The sequence below is a fragment of the Rhinopithecus roxellana genome, chromosome 1, assembly GCF_007565055.1.
Source record: "Rhinopithecus roxellana isolate Shanxi Qingling chromosome 1, ASM756505v1, whole genome shotgun sequence".
Taxonomy (NCBI): domain Eukaryota; kingdom Metazoa; phylum Chordata; class Mammalia; order Primates; family Cercopithecidae; genus Rhinopithecus; species Rhinopithecus roxellana.
The window spans coordinates 128801102-128820161 of NC_044549.1; the positions used below are offsets into that span (position 1 = coordinate 128801102).

At 47.8% G+C, this 19060-nt stretch overlaps 1 protein-coding gene across 4 annotated transcripts in view; it reads left to right on the plus strand.

The window, feature by feature from the left end:
• Positions 1 to 19060, plus strand: part of DGKG (diacylglycerol kinase gamma) — a 220282-nt gene that overhangs the window by 102415 nt on the left and 98807 nt on the right. For 3 of the 4 annotated variants that reach the window (XM_010376604.2, XM_010376606.2, XM_010376607.2), the window contains 5 exons: positions 2747 to 2826; positions 3993 to 4067; positions 6572 to 6657; positions 11662 to 11751; positions 12924 to 13084. In XM_010376604.2, coding sequence (XP_010374906.1) covers positions 2747 to 2826; positions 3993 to 4067; positions 6572 to 6657; positions 11662 to 11751; positions 12924 to 13084 — 492 coding nt within the window. The remainder of the gene's footprint in view (positions 1 to 2746; positions 2827 to 3992; positions 4068 to 6571; positions 6658 to 11661; positions 11752 to 12923; positions 13085 to 19060) is intronic. The other variant, XM_010376605.2, reaches the window with a different exon arrangement.

Consider the following 19060-nt stretch of genomic DNA (forward strand, 5'->3'; position numbering starts at 1 on the left):
TTTGAGACCAACCTGGCCAACATGATGAAACCCCATCTCTACTAAAAAAACAAAAATCAGCTGGGCGTGGTGGGAGGCGCCTGTAATCCCAGCTACTCTCGAGGCTGAGGCAGGAGAATCGCTTGAACCTGGGAGGTGGAGGTTGCAGTGAGCCAAGATTGTGCCACTTCACTCCAGTCTGGGCAACAGAGGGAGATTCTGCCTCAAAAGAAAAAAAAGAAAAGTGAAACATAAGGCAGAATGAGGGGAGAATCTAAACATGTGAGAAAGCTCTAGAAACCTAGAAGGGCAGAAAGGTGGGAAACACACACAGGCACACACACATCCACACCCAATACATGTATGCCAGTTGTTTAGGGCAGGCAGCCAGCAGGTTGTGCTGCATCTGTTATGATGGGACAGAGTCCATGCTGTAGGGTTGGCTGTTAAATACGTTGAATGTCATCTCCAGAGGTGAGGAATTATTCCTTAGCCTCCAAGATGCTTCTGGGCATCACATAGTCACCCTGGGCAGGTGAGACAAATTTTTTAGATCGTTGGGAATGCTACTATCCTTTTCAAACAACATGGCACTGTGTTTGCTGGACTTTTAGCTTGAGATCTGGAAAAGCAGGCATTAGATATTGAATATGGAGCAGAGCTGCATATCCACATTGGTGTATCCTTCCACTGAACCCACAAGTATTTGCTGAGTACCCACTCTTATGTCTGGTGCTATACGGTCCTTGGTAATAGGGTTACACACACCTCACTCTGCTCCCAATGCATTTTAAATCCAGTTGATGTTCTGAGTCATTTATCTGAGAAAGTTAAAAAAAATACAAATGAACAACAAAAGAAACTCCAGAAGATAGTACATGGTTTGTTTGTTTGTTTGCTTGCTTGTTTGTTTTTTGAGATGGGGTTTTGCTCTTGTCTCCCAGGCTGGAGTGCAATGGTGTGATCTCAGCTCACTGCAACCTTTGCCTCCCGGGTTCAAGCGATTCTCCTGCCTCAGCCTCCCGAGTAGCTGGGATTACAGGCATGCACCACTACACCCAACTAATTTTTGTATTTTTAGTAGAGATGGGGTTTCACCATATCGGCCAGGCTGGTCTCGAACTCCTGACCTCAGGTGATCTGCCTGCCTTGGCCTCCCAAAGTGCTAGGATTACAGGTGTGAGCCGCTGTGCCCGGCCAATAGTACATGTTTTAAGTGCAATCATTTTAGTTGCAATGATCAAGGGAAACTTCATATAGGAGATGTCTCTTGAATTGAGCCCTGAGGATAAGAAGGTTTTTGTTGGTGGTGGTGGTAGTCTTATCTTGTCTTGTCTTGTCTTTTCTTCTTGACCTTTCCTTTCCTCTCCTCTCCTCTCCTTTCCTTTCCTTCTTTCCTTTCCTTTCCTTCTTTTCCAAGACGGAGTCTTGCTCTATTGTCCAGGCTGGAGCGCAGTGGCAAGATCTCAGCTCACTGCAACCTCACCTCCCAAGTTCAAGTGATTGTCCTGCCTCAGCCTCCCGAGTAGCTCGGATTACAGGCGCACGCCACCACGCCAGGCTAATTTTTGTATTTTTAGTAGAGATGGGGTTTCATCATGTTGGCCAGGCTGGTCTCAAACTCCTGACCTTGTGATCCGCCCACCTCAGCCTCTCAAAGTGCTGGGATTATAGGCATGAGTGGTCATGCCCAGCCAGAGGTTTTTTTTTTTTTTTTTAAGAGTTTGCAAAGAAGGAAGTGGGCATTTCAGGTCATGGAATGGGAGAAGAAACCAGCATGAGCAGACCCATGGGTGGGAATGCGAGAGACATACTCTAGACTTACTAGAGGAGCAAGAGCAGGACATGGCTGCACCTGCGGCTGAGGGTTAGCAGGAATTAGGAGATAGCAGTAGAATAGGGCTAGACTGAAAAGGCCTTTAATACCAGGTTAGGAGATTTACATTTTATCCACAAAATCCAAATCCTCCTTTAATAATGAGATGTCATTACAAGTTTTTGAGCAAGAGTGGCATGGCTGACCTGGTGTCCTGGGAAGGAACAGTGTGGGAATGGCATGCAGGACTTACCTAGGGTGGGAAAGGCACAAAGCAGCATGGGGCTGTGGCAGCCAGAGGTAAAGGGACATTTCTGGGAAAGATTTGACAGGACAACACCTTCCTTGGATGGATGAATGAATAACAGAAACAGGGAACCAGGAGAAAGACTGAGTTTCATAGGGAGAGAAGATGTGTCATGTATGAGGCATGTTGAGCTTGTACTGATGATGAGACGTCCAGTCGACAGTACCCACTGGCCAGTGAGAAACGTGGGACCAGGGTTCAGGAGGAAACTGGGGCGGGAAATCAGCATTTGGAAGGCGCCAGGGTGGAAGCGGTGGCTCACTCCATGAGTGCTATTTCGCTTACATGTACGATCAGACAGCCGTGTTTCTAAGATCATATTCAGCTGTGTCCCCCACAAAATTTACTCTTGTGCTGAAGGTACAAGACCACATCACTGTTGAATGATTTGAAGCTACAGCACCATTGTCCCGTCGCTGCTCCCAACCTCAAACCCTCATTTCCGTTAACACTGCTTAAAGACCATTCAAACTGGAGACACTCAGCTACTTAAGCCCCTCAGAAAATTCAGCCAGTGGACAAACACCTGACCGCCTGCCCTCCTGCTTCTCATCTGCCTCTCTGAAGCTGTCTTGGCTTCAACTCTCATTTCACCCCCCTATTGCATGAAGCCGAGCTAATTTCTTTTTCTTTTACCTTTCAAGTATAAGATCATCCCCACCCCGGGTACCCACCCCTTGCTGGTCTTGGTGAACCCCAAGAGTGGAGGGAGACAAGGAGAAAGGTACGTTCTCTTCTGTTTCAAAGTGGAGCAACTAGAGCAACACGACTCAGGCCCTTCCTCCCCTTGGCAGTAACACAGCAGGCTGTGGAGACAAGCAGACTCAAATCCCAACACTGCCACCTGCCACTTTATGACCTGGCCCAAGTGACTTAAAGTCCCCAGGCCTCGGTTTCTCCCTCTGTAAAATGGAGATAATTATCATTCCTCCTCTCACAGGTGAGAATAGACACAGCGATTAGCCCACTGCCTGCCACGTAGCCATTATTAAGACCACCAGGGTTAGACCACGCTCTAAGATGCCTGTGCCTTTCTAGCCTCTCAGATCTCTTGATTTAAGAGATGATGGGGGTCCCATTGATTAGGGCCTCCTGTGCTACCATCACCCATGAGAAGCCAGGGCATTCACCTCATCAGTTTGCTAAAATGCCCAGTTCAGTGGTGGCTAGAAACTGCTAAACAGCACAGGAGGACAGAGAGAATGGTTAAAGCAGCTCTGTCTCCCAATTCCGGGATCATTAACAGAGGGCACTGTGATCTGGAATCCAGGTTAAAAATTAATAATTAGTAGAGTTAAAGCAAGAACTATGAGGACCCCCACCCCCCTCCAAGGGGCAGGACACCCCTCCTGAACTGACCTGACTCCAAGCTGGAGCCAGGAAAGCAGGCCTGGGTGCAGTCAGGGCCTCTCAGCCGCCCCCTGCCCAATGCCACCTCCTGCATTTCCTCCTGATCCCAGGACTGCAGGGGACCTCTCCCTGGGGAAGAGGGGGGTCCTGTGATGCTTTTGTATAGTCTGCAGAGGGCAGAATCACACTGCCTAGACCATACAGAACATTTGGGGAAAGGTCTCTGTGGAGGATAAAGCTTTAGAATGAAAGTTCTGTTCTCTGGGTTTCTCTGCCCTGTTCTCTTTGTAAGGAGTGATGCTTCTGGGCTTAGGAGCTAGGTTGGTAGTGCAGCCTTGAACCGCGGCTGATAACACGGGGATGCCAGGTGGAGCCTGGATGCCAGGGTCAGCAGGCAGTGCCTTCCCCTCCAGGGATGAGGATGAACCCTCATCCCTGCCACCGGTGGGCTCCAGAGGTGTTTGCCCTAATGTGACTTCTCACGATGACATATTCCTTCTCTGTCTCTCTCTCTCCCTCCTTTTCTTTTTTTTTCCATAGAATTCTTCGGAAATTCCACTATCTGCTCAACCCCAAACAAGTTTTCAACCTGGACAATGGGGGGCCTACTCCAGGGTATGGAGATCACAATCTTTACCTCTTATTTCTCCCCGTCCCTTTTAATCTCCAATGAAGATGCCTCTTTTGTCACCTTTTTTATCTTTCGTCTCTCAACTTGTCCCTTCCTGCCATTTTACTCCCTGTCTCTGCTTTTTCTCACGTCCTACTCTGACTCCTGGAGATATTCGGGATGCCCAGGAAGGCTAACTCTGTTTGAGAAGTGGCCTCCTGTAGCTTGTCCTAGAAAAAGTTGTTGATTTTATAAGAGGGGGTAACCGCACACACCATTCATTTGATTGACAGGAGGAACAGGCTGGTAAATTATTTTAACTTATTTGCAAGGCTCTGTTAGCTGGTGTCTTCATACTGAATCATCAGAGAAGAGAAAGTTTTCTTATCATTGTCAGTCAGCAGTTTGGAAATATAGACAGTGACTCAGAGCTCTGCCTTGGTGTTCCACTGTTGGGGGCATTTTAGGATCAAGACAATTACTTGTTCAATGGAATAACTTTTATTTTCTAAATCATTAGATTTTGAGATGTTTTGCTCCTCCTGCCACTTATTGGTTATTCTCTGCTTGTTAGCATGGGGTTGAAAAGAGGCCCGGTGGGAGGCGTGGTCCCTGTGTCCGCGGCTAATGGTGAGCTGCAGGTCCCCGTGATGCGGCCCCGCCAGCACCTGGGCTAGAAGGCAGGGAAAGCCTGGGCTTCCTCCCAGTCCGGGCCAGTGCTCGAGAGCCCTCTGCTGGCCAGTGCTTGAGAGCCGGGGCTGTCTGCATACTCTGGGCTGGACTTGCCCAGCACACAGCCACTTTGCCCAACCTCCAACCGGGATTTCTACTCCGGGTTCAGCAAGACCCCTCAGAGAGGTTGGAGTAAGGACTCTGAAAAGAGAATTTGACCCTGTTTTTGGTTGGCTGACACCAAAGCTATTATTTGTGGCAGCGGTAGTACAAGGCCCAGTTAAAAAGAGAAAGAAAACGTAAGTACAGATTCAGTACTCCTGCCATGATTTGCCTGTAAAACTAATTTCAGAACAGAGCCCACCTCTGTATACCACTGCAGTTGCCCTCACAGTCACCATGATTGCCATCACTGCTGAACAGCACAGCCTTGTGACGGAGCAGCCCCCCACAGACACCTTTACCAGCCCACTGCCAAAACTTGCAGACCGTCCTCCAGCTTAACCTCATGTATTCTAAATTGTTTTCATCTGAGATGACGAGCCAAGTGGCTACTTCCAGGGCTGATGCGCCCTGAGGGTCTCTCACGCGCCTGTCACTCTGTAATCAGACAGGTTGCCTGGCTGGAGGGAGCCTCTGTTCAGAATTCACTTCCTGTTGGAGAGCAGAGTTCTGCAAGAGAAGTGGAAGAGAAGGAATGTTAATTTGCCTACACATGCATCAGTGACTCTGAAAGCTCCAGGGCTCTTCTCAGACCACCAGGCTGGGCAGATTGGAAATACTGACCTTCGGCTTCCCCAGTCCCACCCCCAAGGTGTCCGCAGGTCACATTCGTTCTAAAGCAGAGGTTCTTAACTTTTTTGTGCCAGGAACCCCTTTGGCAGTCTGGTGAAGCATACAGACACCCTCTTAGAATATTTCTTAATGCATAAAATGAAATAATAAAAGGTAACCAGGGAAACCGTATCAAAAAATAGTTATCAAAACAGTAAAACAAATTAGTGGTATGAGAATATAGGAGCTTCACCAACACATTAAATAGGAAGACCCAGACGCGGGTCTAATAACTGCCGTAAATTCTGAGCAGTGATGAGCATGACGGTGCTATGAGACATCTGCCACAACCGTGATGAAACACTAACATGACTGTGATTTTGACCGTTGACAAAATCATGGCTATCGTTCAGACTGCTGTGGTTTGTTGCCTACATGCTGAATGGAAGGAAATACTACTAATTTCAGTTTGAGCTTAGGGAAAATAAGAATGTAATATTTTCTCCTCCAAGTCCATGGCCCTCTGAATCCAATCCACAGAACACTCGGAGGTTCAGGGACCCCAGGTTGAGCACCCTGCTCTCCAGGGTTAAGGCTCCTGAGAAGAGAAGGGCATCACTCCACTCACTGTGGCCCACAGGAGAGTGAAGTGAAGATCCAGCAAAGTCGGTGCATCTCACTTACCAGGGCAGATGTCAGGACAGAGTAGGCGGGAGAGCCCGAGAGGAGTGAAAACATTGGGGGCTATTTGTATTGACGCCAAAATGTACAAACTCTGGACTCCTCGGCATAGCTAGTAGAGAATTTCTAGAAAACTGTTTTCCATTTGTGTTGAATGTTGAGTCAGATTCTCCTTGTACAAGGATGGGCCCCTTGGCCTTGGCTCCATGTTCAAGGCACTGCATAGTAACTTCTGGTTTCAGAACATTGAGTGACCCTTTCAACCACAAAAGGAACTGAGGTCTTAACCTACTCCTGGGGAACAGGGGAGACTCTGACTCAACGTGTATCAATGTCAACCGCAACCTAGTAACAAGTCCATTTTGGCTTTTCTTCTTCCCAGGTTGAACTTTTTCCATGATACTCCAGACTTCCGTGTTTTGGCCTGTGGTGGAGATGGGACAGTTGGCTGGATTTTGGATTGCATTGGTAAGCATGGGCTGAGAGGGCCTTTGCTGCTTATTTATAGTAAGCATATTTACAATTAGCAGAAGGCAATAAAAAAGAAAGGGACATGGAGCCATGTCTGTTCATCCTTGTATCTTCCTCTGGACCAAGACTTGACTAAATATTTGCTTTGGCAAAAAAACAAAACAAAACAAAACAGAAAAGGCCGGGCGCGGTGGCTCAAGCCTGTAATCCCAGCACTTTGGGAGGCCGAAACGGGTGGATCACGAGGTCAGGAGATCGAGACCATCCTGGCTAACACGGTGAAACCCCGTCTCTACTAAAAAATACAAAAAACTAGCCGGGCGAGGTGGCGGGTGCCTGTAGTCCCAGCTACTCGGGAGGCTGAGGCAGGAGAATGGCATGAACCCGGGAGGTGGAGCTTGCAGTGAGCTGAGATCCGGCCACTGCACTCCAGCCTGGGCCAAAGAGCGAGACTCCATCTCAAAAAAAAAAAAAAAAAAAAAAAAAAAAAAAAAATTTGCTTTGGGTGGAAAAAAAAATAAAGAAATAAGACAATGAAATGATACCCTCTAATACAGAGGTAACAGTTTAGTTTCAGGCCTTCCCTATAAAGCAGATCTGTCATGGCTGGCGTTTGGGCAGTGGCAGGACAGGCCAGATTTGGGAGGTGGGAGGACAGGAGTGGAATTCTGGGCAGATCCTTTGGGGTGGGTAAAGGCAAGAGAACTAAGCGTAGATCATAGCCTGGGACAAATCACCTTGAGATGAACACCCGGAGCCTGAGTCCAGAAAGTGCATCTGCAAAGTACAAATCAGTGCAAGCAAAGAAGGACCACGCTGAGCTGTGTCCTCTACAGTACACCTAGATAACAAGGCCCAGGCTGGAAGGCTGGTAGCCTGAGTTCTACCCAGCTCTACCTGGATCTGTAGGTCCTCGGACACATCAGCCCCAGTAAGTGATGGAAACTGACTGAAATTTTGGGATGGAAGCAGAGTCAAGATCTAACCCTAGAGAACCCAGACAAACACTGCAAGGTGTAATATAGGTACAAGAAAGCGGCTGGGAGGAGCACTGGGGAGGACAGTCATCAAAGTCAGAGACTGGGCCCTGAGCGATGAGCCCTGGGCTTTCCATTCTTCATTCCACAAATGCCGCCTGCGCCCCACAATGACTCAAGCTCTCCCCAAGGCACTGGAGATACAGCAGGAAATGAACAAAAAATTCCGCTGTCATGGAGCGTACCATGTAGAGGAAAGAGACAGGCAATGAACAATTAAATAAGTGAGACATAGTATGTCAGGAGGTGTTTAAAATACAGCAGGGAAGGGGCACAGGGAGCTCAAGGCGGCAATCTAACACCTCACAGAGAAGACAACATTTGCGTGGAGATCTGGAGGAGGGGTGAGCCACATGGATACTTGAGGAAGGGCAGTCCAGGCAGAAGGAACAGCAAAGACAAAGGCCCTGCAGTAGGAGCAGGAGGCAGGTCAGCATGGCCAGAGCAAAGTGGATTCAAGAAAAGCTACAGAGGATGAAGCAGAGGTGATGAGGGGCCAGGTGACTAGGACAAATAGGGCATTCTATGGAATATGGCTTTTATACTGGGAGGGTCCCATGACATTGGATGGTTTTTAGCAAAGGAAGAACATGACAGATTAAGAGAAGAGGGCAGAAGCGGGGAGATCGGTTAGTAGGCCACTGCAGCAATCTAAGAGAGAGATGTCCAGGGCTTGGACCACAGTAGAAACAGAGGGGTGGTGAGAAGTGGCCAGCTTCTGGATGTCTTTAGAAGGTAAAGGCAATACAATTTGCTGACAGACTGGATATGGGAGATGAGAGGAAGAGGGGAGTCAAGGATAAGCCAGGACTAGACCGTGACCAGGGCAGAGAAAGCTGTGCCTCCAGGGGTTGTAAGTAGACCACCTAGCTGGGTGAGAAGGCTGCAGGACTGTACACCTGCCGCCCGCCACTCCCCCGGGCACTTTGGTTGCCATGGACACAGCCCTGCCAAGCAGCCACCCACACTCTCCTGTCACCTTGGGCTCTGGAGCTGTTTGTGGGAGGAGGGAGGAGTCCTCTGGGAGCCAAGGAAGGAAAAGCTGATCCGCAGAGGGTGGATGGCTGCGGTACTGGACTACTCACACAGCTCCCTCCCCACCATGAAGGAGAAAGTAGGCTTTGGCAGAGAGCTTTATGCAATTCATCCGCAGAGGACACAGGTGATAGAAGTTGCTCAAAACAGAAAGAGGGAAGATCACAGAAGGAGGAAGAAATATTAGTTTTTTTTCACAGGTTAGTGACCCAAAGAGAAAAAAAGCAGAAGTAAAAGGGATAACTGTGTAAGATACTCATCCGTTCACTCTCATTTAAGCACTTGTTCAGTGCTCTCCAGTGCCCCTCCATGGTCCCCTCTCTGATCTGTTCTCTCCCTACACCCATAGCAATCTTTCCTGCATGTCACTGGGTGCATGGTGTGCGTAAAGCACACCAGTGGCTTCCATTATTCTTAGAATAAAGACAAAATCCTTGAAGTAATCTACAGGGCCCTGGGTGACCCAGCTGCTGCACACCCTTCCAGCCTTATTTCTACCTCCATCCCTCTGCATCTGGACTCAGGTCCCGGCCGCTCTCTCAGACCCTTGGGCGTTCCAGTCTCCCTTGCACCTCAGGACCTTCGCACAAGTTGGCCACCCTGTTTGCAGTGCTGCCCCAGCCTTCACTCAGTCAGCTTCCACTTCAGATCTCAGTTGACATGTGGCTTCCTCAGGGGAGCCTCCCCTGACACACCCACCAGCCTCAGCCACCTTCTTATAGGACAGTGCTCCTCTCTTTTCCAACGTGAATGTGAAATGAAGCATTGTCTCCATGGATTCCTCTTTAATATCTGTCTGTCCCACTGGACAGTAAGTAAGCACCATGAGAATCTGAGCCATGGCTTTTTTGCCCACTCTCAGAGCTGAAGCACCTAACACTGCATCTGCATATAGCAGACTTCAGTCGATATGTGTGAAGATGCTGTGAGAATAAGACCCAGCCTCCCTCGGGGAGATTACAATACATTCAGGGAACAAACAAGGAGATAACTACAAGAGAGTACAATGAGATCATTTCTGGTGCTAAGGAAATATTCTGACGAGGCACCAGGTCCAGGCTGGGGCAACTAGGGAGGGCCTCCCAAAGGCAGCTTCTGAGCTGAGCCACAGAGAGCTTTGTGCTTTAAGGAAGTGAAAACACTTGAGAATGGTTGACATGTTGTGTGGGAGGCAGGATGTGCAGAAGGGTGAGGCTAGGGAGAAAGGCAGAGCCTGGTTCCTGGGCCTACTGTGGCAGGCTATGGGGCCATGGGGAGCCACACAGCCCCATTCCAGAAATGAAAGCAGTGAGCCAATTCAAGGGACTGTGGTTCGTGGACTGCCCTTCTTGGTGAAAGCATGGGCGACACACTAGGAGGGTGGAACTGGAGGCGGAGAGAGCCAAGAGGAGGCTGTTGCAGCGATACCAGTGGGAAGGAATCATACCTGCACTCAGGCATCACCATGGGGATAGAGAGAAGAGATTTCCTGGAGATCTGTTAAGGAGACAGCATGTAGAATGTGATATGTGAATGGATGTGTGAGGGAAAAGGAAAAACCCAGGGTGGCATACAGGTTTCTAGCCTCAACATCATAAGGACAGCTGACCCGCCAAGGTGGGGACACAGAAGAAGGGGCAGGCACAGGAAACAAGAGCCTTCTAGGCAAAGGGAGCAGGCTGTGCAAAGGCAGGGAGGCGGTGCTCCGATGACGTGTTCTAAGGACAATGAGAGAGGCCGTCGCATTGCTCTGCTCTCTATCTCAAGCCTTCCAGTGGCCATCTCAGTCCTGGGTCTTGCCTGTACTCAGCCATTTCTGACATAGGTCAGACAACCTGGAGGACCTATGAGCTCCAGTTTGCCAGGGCAGCCCTAGCTTGAGCCTCCCCTGCTGATTCCTGCATCTCTCCCAACCCCACAATCACATTGCTCACATCCAGGGCCACCATGAGTGCTGAGGTCTCATGGAAATACCCACCCAACCCCAAAACTGATGGATGCCTGTGCCCCCTTCAGCTCTCCCAGCCTAGACAATGTGCCACAGTAGATCTGAGGCCAGATGAAAACATGTACTGTTGTGCTTTCTCTGATGGTTCCATCTGATGTCCTTCACAACTATCAGAAGAGGAATGATTAGGAATCTGTGTCATTGCAATCCTGAGAGGTGTGGAAGTGAGAAACTGGTGTGGGGGCCAAATAACACCTGGAGGTTTTGTTTGTTTAGCTAATGTTAGTTTTAACTTTTAAACTCGAATAGTGAAAAGTTGAAGGTGAGCATCTTCAGCTTGTCCAATGTCCCACTATTCCCTAGTGTCCTAGCCCCATCTGTTTTACTAATCTGTGTACCTGCCTAGCCCCTGAAGAGAGGAGGGGAATGGACTCAGAGCCATAGAGATCTGGGCTTGGATCCTGGCTCTGGAATTACTTTCCCTCTCTCCCATTGAAGTATTGACCAGGCCTAGCTCCTGCAATCAGATGAGATTGAGTGTGTTCAGGGTAGAATGGTTGTAGACTACTTTCCCTCTCTCAGTCTCAGTTTCTTCAGCTACTTGAAGGAGGATAATACCTTGCAAGGTTAGGCTGAGGAATAAATGGAGTAAGTGCTGATTGTCATTAAGGATTAAAAACATCCAACTTAATGTTTTGGGGTGTATGCTGCCACCCCAAAGGACAGATTTAGGATGAAATTTGAATTAACATGTGCAAGTTGCAGGGATGCAGATTTAGCTGAATATAAAACACAAATGGACAGATTTGACTCAATTAGTGGTGGTTAACATGCTGCAGATGGGATAGATGGCTTTAGGAAGTAGTGTGTTTCCCATCAGTGTGGTATTCAAACAAAGAATGCTATGGAGGGGTTCAAGCATCAGATCGGGGATAAAAAGACAACTTAAACATTCTATGGTCCCATGGCATATGATTCTCTGTTCCTCTGTGTGTCTTGCAGATAAGGCCAACTTTGCAAAGCATCCGCCAGTGGCTGTCCTGCCTCTTGGAACAGGAAATGACCTTGCCCGCTGTCTCCGCTGGGGAGGAGGTGAGTTTGCATGCTAGTGGTGCTACCCTGGGAACAGGTGTTCCTGTTGACAGAGATGCTCTACAGAGCCAAGCTGAACTTACCCTTTGGTGGATCACATTCCGCAGCGTAATACTCAACTCTGCAGTCATGTCAAGCCCATGACCCTTTCTCTGCCCTCCATCCCATGCTGAATCTAGAAGAAAAGCCCCTCTTCGAGGCTCTGGGAGTTTTTGCTCCCTCACCCCCATGTTTAATATCATCCTGAAACCATCAACTTAGAGCCTGCTTTCCCCAGTAGAAAGCAATCAACTCTAGAGTAAAGACAAAGTCTCATGTGTCCCATCCCCAGAGTCCCATCCGAGAAGATGCTCACTTAGATGTTTTCTGTGTGAAATTCCCTCTACCACAAATGGCTGATCTTCTGAATAAGGACTAAAACTGAGGACCAAAATGCTCCATTTCCAGTTACTTAGTGTCACTAGAAGCATTCAGATTATCCTAAGCCCCATGGCCATGGGCCTTCGTTTTGAAATTTCCCTAAGAAGAAACACAGAGTGGTGACCAGTTTATAAGGCAAGGGGCAGAGAACTTTGCAAACTGCAGTAGCCCCCATGGAGTTGGGCATGCGCCAGAAAGTGGAGAAGTTCAGCTCAACACATGGAGCAGACAGATCAGGCTGCCAGCCAGGAAAAGGGTGGGAACTCCAGATGGCTGATAATTCAGAGAATGAGTCAAGACCAGGCAGTGCAACGGTCAGTGTTCAATGATCGGCCATGCTTGGTGGGCAGTGTCAGAGCAAGCAGAACCCAGGCCTAGGGGCCATCTTAAAATTCTGCCTGCCGCACTATCCATCTCCTACATGACACAGTCTCCTACATGACATCTGCTGTTCTCCCATGCAGAGACTCCCAGCCATCCAGCCCACCACTTCTCCAGGGTTTGCTTCAGCTACACAAGCCTGCAACCTTTAGCCAGCACCCACTCCCTGCCCTGCCCCCAGCATCTTAGTATTTTCAATTGTCCTCCCCTTCTCTGTGGTTCAGGGAACATTAGTGTCTCCAGCCCACAGACACAGTGGGGAGTCCCCTAGTCACAGATGCCCTGGGCTTACCTCCCCTGACAACTACCTGTGCATTAGCAAGAACACTGTCTTTCTGCTGTGGTGACAAATGCAGTGCTGTCCTCCACAGGTTATGAAGGGGGCAGCTTGACAAAAATCCTGAAGGACATTGAGCAGAGCCCCTTGGTGATGCTGGACCGCTGGCATCTGGAAGTCATCCCCAGAGAGGAAGTGGAAAACGGGGACCAGGTCCCATACAGCATCATGAACAACTATTTCTCCATTGGTGTGGTGAGTTGGTCAAGGATCACCTTTCTGCATGGAAGAGAAATGCCCAGGAAGGGTTCCAGCCTTCTGTTGTCACCTCTGGGTCCCTAGTGTCTACCTGTCTTACCTGCCCCCCAGCCCTGACTTGAGTCCAAGCATTCTGAAATTTGGCCTGAGTGTGGACACCCTGATTGCACCCCGCTTTATTCCCCATCTCTTGTTTAGGGAGGAAATTCTTTCCTCTGTCATTTTAACTAACACAGGAAAAGACTGAAAATTTTTCAAAAGACATATTTACTTCTTCTGTAATTTGTAGCAGTCATAGAAAAGCAACACCAAGAAATAACCAGGGGAAAAGGTTGGTAGGAAACTCTCACATGAGCTTCAGGATCTGGGAATTCTGATCCTCAAAGGAAGACCTGGTGGTCCCAAGCTACCTTGGCTGGCTTAGCACTCAGATTTCCTTCCCTCCTATTCTCTCTTCTCTCAACCCATTCCACTCCCTCCATGTGCTTCATAAACCTCTAGGGGCGTCTCCTCCCAACTGACCCCTTAGGCTAAATGCCATGAGCCTCCTTGAGGCTCCCACAGCCCTTATGCTTACCCCATTCATGCACACTCTGCATTAGATTGAAGGAATTGGTTTAATGTACTTATATGGTACCCCCTACCCCCATGCACACACATACACTCCTGCAGTACAAGGACAGCACTCTGTTCCTTTTTCATCCGCTAGCCCCAGCACATCTAGTGTAGCTCAGCTTCTGGTCCAAAGAGGATTGGGGTGGGCACTGCTTCCCATGCTGCTATGAACAGGATGGGAACGGGAGGGGAGAGATCAATCATTTCTATAAATGAAGCTGGGGATTGGGAGGGGGTGGGGATGCAACAAAGAAATTTACTTTCTTCAAGAATGACAGAATTGGCCAGGCGCAGTGGCTCACACCTGTAATCCCAACACTTTGGGAGGCTGAGGCGGGCAGATCACCTGAGGCCAGGTGTTCAAGACCAGCCTGGCCAACATGGTGAAACCCCATCTCTACTAAACATACAAAAATTAGCTAAGCGTGGTGGTGGGCGCCTGTAATCCCAGCTACTCGGGAGGCTGAGGCAGGAGAACTGCTTGAACCTAGAAGGTGGAGGTTGCAGTGAGCTGAGATCACGCCATTGAACTCCAGCCTGGGTGACAGAGCGAGACTCTGTTTCAAAAAAAAAAAAAAAAAAAATGACAGAATTATTGAACTATTTATTCTTTTTTTCAACAAATATTTATCAAATTTTTCCCCTAAACTTTTATTTTAAGTTCAGGGGTACATGTGCAGGATGTGCAGGTCTGTTATGTGGGTAAACGTGTGCCATGGTGGTTTGTTGCACAGATCATCCCATCACCTAGGTACTAAGCCCAGCATCCACTAGCTGTTCTTCCTGATGCTCGCCCTCCTGCCACATCCCCACAGGCCCCAGTGTGTGTTGTTTTCCCCCTTGTGTCCATGTGTTCTCATCGTTCAGCTTCCACTTATAAGTAAGAACAGATGCTAGCATTTATTGAGTACCTGTGTGCTCTCTGCAGTGCTAGGCTGTACATAGTCCAGTCCTCACAGTAGTCCTGCAGGTATCATTATCCTGCTCATCTCACTCTACAGATGAGGCTTCAGGACCCTTGACTCACATGGCAGTGCCTTGCTCTGGAGCCAGGTTCTCTCTGTTCTGTTCCCCTGTCTTTGGAGTTGTGCTGCCTAGTTTCACATGCGTATAAAACAGACCAATTCTCTGCCCCAGACTCTGTGATACCTGCACTCCTCAACCTTGCTCAGCTGTGTTTCTTTTGAAATTTTGGTATTTTAATTTTTTTAAAAAGGAAAAAGAAGGAGAAATGATAGGTGGCTTGAGGGGATAGCAAGTTTAAGTGAAAGGTTGTTTTTTTGGTTTTGTTTTGTTTTGTTTTTGAGACAAAAGTCTCACTCTGTCACGCAGGCTAGAGTGCAATGGCACGATCTCAGCTCACTGCAACCTCCGCCTCCAGGGTTCAAGCAATTCTACTGCCTCAGGAGTTGGGGATACAAGCATGCACCACCACACCCAGCTAATTTTTGTATTTTTAGGAGAGACGGGTTTTCACCATATTGGCCAGGCTGGTCTCAAACTCCCGACCTCAAACGATCCACCTGCCTCAGCCTCCCAAAGTGCTGGGATTACAAGCGTGAGCCACCGTGCCCAACCTAGGTTTTACTTTTTTAATAAGAAGGCTAAATAGAGAACCATGGGAGAAGAAAGGATTAAAAATAATAATACCTTATATTTACAGAAGGATTTAAAATTTACCATATTCACAGATGTATTCTGAAGAGCATTATTATCTCTATTTTATGAGTTAAGAAAACAGAGACTCAGATTAAGGGATTTGCCTTCATTTTCTGACTCCTAATCCAGTGCTCTTTTTCTGTTACTAAAGCAGAAGAGGGAAGCATTGCTGAGCCCATGATGAGGTTCTGAGAGGGTGGAGGTGGTGGACTGGGAGCAAGTGCCCCAATCTGATTCATCCCACTGAATCCCCGGCCTCAGCTGAGCAGCAGCTTTCCCTAGACCTCTTCCAGGTGCCCCTCCAGTGACACATGCATATGCCCTCCCTCCTCTTGCTGCTCAAAGGCCCCTCTCCTTTTTGGACCGGCTGCTGAGGTTCCACTTCCTCCAGCAGGAACATATGCAGCCTTCAGCTCCTGCAAATTAGATGTGACTGACAGGTCTGGGGTTCTGGAGCGTGGGCTTCCCATCACTACAGTTTAAAAAAATCTCATGTATTTTTCCTGTAGTAACCAGAACATAACTTGCTAACATTTATTGAGTACCTACTGCACACCAGACATACTTTCCCTGCCAGTGGATGCAGGCATTATCCATTTGTGTTTTGTAAGAAGGAACCATAGCTTAGAGAGGTACAAAAACAAGTTCAGGCTGGTGAGTGGCAGAGCTTGGAATCATAATAGTTGAGCTCTAAAGCCAACTGAGCTGTGGACCACTGAGCTTTGTGACTCTTTGAAGCCCCCCTCCATCTTCATGTTGCCAAATGTAACATAGTTTGAGAGAGGGGAATCTCAAAATTTAGTTGTGGTGGCTCACCACCACCTCTTATCAGAAATGTAAATTCCACCCCCGCAACAGATGCTGATTCGTATTCCAACTCAGTAGGTCTGGGTGAGGTCCGGCAACTGGCATTTTTAACAAGCCTCTGAGATCATTCTGATGCAGATGGTCCTGTCCAAGTTCTCAGGGAGCGAAGACAACCTACTAGAGCAGAGAAGAATGGTCAAAGGAAGTGGCTCTTCACTGGCACGGAAGCCGGAACTGAAATAAATGGAGAGGGAAGCAGGGAAGGAGGGGAGAACTAGTCCCTCTAAGCAATGGGCTGGAATCCAGAGCTGAGGAGCAAGACTGGCAGAACTGCCTGGGAACTTTTAGACAGCAGGTTACAGCACAGCTGCCTGCAGAAGCTTCAGCCCCACCTCTTCCCTTTATAACACACCCTGCTCTGGCTGACAAAAACATGGTTCCCGACACCTCCGTGTCTCAACACACTGCCCTGTCATAAGATGGTCCTCCGGCCGGGCGCGGTGGCTCAAGCCTGTAATCCCAGCACTTTGGGAGGCCGAGACGGGCGGATCACGAGGTCAGGAGATCGAGACCATCCTGGCTAACACGGTGAAACCCCGTCTCTACTAAAAATACAAAAACTAGCTGGGCGAGGTGGCGGGCGCCTGTAGTCCCAGCTACTCGGGAGGCTGAGGCAGGAGAATGGCGTAAACCCGGGAGACGGAGCTTGCAGTGAGCTGAGATCTGGCCACTGCACTCCAGCCTGGGCGACAGAGTGAGACTCCGTCTCAAAAAAAAAAAAAAAAAAAAAAAAAAAGATGGTCCTCCTTAGTATCTGCTGACCAAATGGATTAACACATGAAGAGGAATAGACAGTCTTCCCTCAACTAAATAGCCAAGCCCTAAACCCAAGAGCCAAACTATTCAGTAATCATGGTTTTAATTTATTCTAGCAAAAAAGTAGGGAAAAAGGAAGGAAAGAAGGAAGGAAGGAAGGAAGGAAGGAAGGAAGGAAGGAAGGAAGGAAGGAAGGAAGGAAAAAAGGAGGGAGGGAGGGAAGGAAGGAAGGAAGGAATGAAGGAAGGAAGAAAGGAAGGAAGGGAGGTAAGAAGGGAGGTAAGAAGGAAGGAAGGCCTGCTGGCTGGCTAATTAATTGTCCCCAAGGAAATGCATATAAACAGATTCTCCATCACTCTCAGTGGTCAAGATAATTTACCTACCCTGGGCTGACTTATAATAACCCAATCTATTCATCTTTCCAATTATGAACAACTTCACAATCTTTCTCTTGATTTTTTTCATACACCTTTAGCTTATCCATGTTTAATATTATATTGCAGAAGAATGAGAAACCAGGGCTGTTCTCATCTCATTGGTGTGCCCTTGGCTTTCTCTCAATAAAATGTTTGCAGGGTTTGTATGCTCGCTCTTTAAAAGTTGAAAAGAGAAATTCTTGAGAAAACAAGTAACCAACACGCAACCCTAACAGAGTCTGGGGCTGACATTTGCAGAAGGTCTTGCTCCCTATTTGACTTCCCAAACTTTGTAAGAGAAGTAGATGTGTAAACCAAGGAAGTTTTACTTCCTTATGATGATCAAATAGAGGCGGACTCCACTGGCAAAGAGAGCCTTGCAAGGTCTTTGCCTCTTTTGAAGGACCTAGAATATCTTATGATATCAAATGTCTGTTGCTTTGTATTTATAAAGATGATGACAATGACCCCTGACACAGTGCCCCTGGGTGCTGTGGATAGAATTTTCTCTGATGAGTTTACTGGGACCCCTTGATGCAAATAGAACCCACTTAATAGATAAGGCAATAAATAAGGCAGGGTCTCCTGGCCTCTCCAAGGAGTGACTGTGCTCTCATTGCTTCGAGAGCCCCATCAACACATCAGATTCTCAACAGTGAGAAGCTAAGATAGTTGGCCTTATCAGTCCTTCTAAGTGATAATATCTACTGGCAGGAGATTTTAAACACAGTCATTCAGGATGCCACTTCCTCTGACTTCTCTGGCCTGCTCCTCCCTGTTCTTTATTTTTGGATTAGCAGAAAATGTCAGGATGGCCAGGTATCAGTGACAGGAAGTTTGAGACTACAAAATAATTCCCAAGGTATGTGTAACTCTGAACTCCTCACAAGCTCTGCTTTCATGAGCCTTAACAGGACGGTTGAACAGCTAATCCCTTGATTCAGTGAAATCTATTTCTGATGTTAGGGGAGCCCAGGGGCCAAGGAGAGGCCACAGTGGTCGCACTGACCCACACACCGTTTTCCACTTTACAGATCATTCCTAGCTATCACTAGACAAGCTTCTCACCATGATAAGCATCCTACACATATGGAATTTCTCAACAAGACATAATTTTTCCTGTAGATTCATGGATTCTGCCAGCACCAAGTTCTTATTTGTCACCTGTGAGAGCCATGAAGATACTAATACAGTGGGACTCCCCAGAGGGACACGGACAAGGGTCTACACCCTTTTCCATTCCCCAATCTCCCATAATTTTCAGACCAACCCAAATTCAAATAATCTGTCTTACGGTCTCCTTTCCATCTTTTTATCTCCATAAATTGCCAAAGTGACTTAGACCTGCGTTATCCAATATAATAGCCATCAGCCACATGTGGTATGACGTGCTTGAAACAGGGCTTGTCTTAATTAAGATGTCAAGTGAGCTGTAAGTATAAAATACACAATACATTTCAAAAATGTGATATAAAAAATTTAATGTCTGAATAATATTTCTATTGACTCTATGTGATAATATTCAGGGCTTATTGGGTTAATGAAAATATACTGTTAAAATTCATTTCAGGCCGGGCATGGTGACTCACACCTGTAAACCCAGCACTTTGGGAGGCTGAGGCAGGTGGATCACCTGAGGTCAGGAGTTTGAGACCAGCCT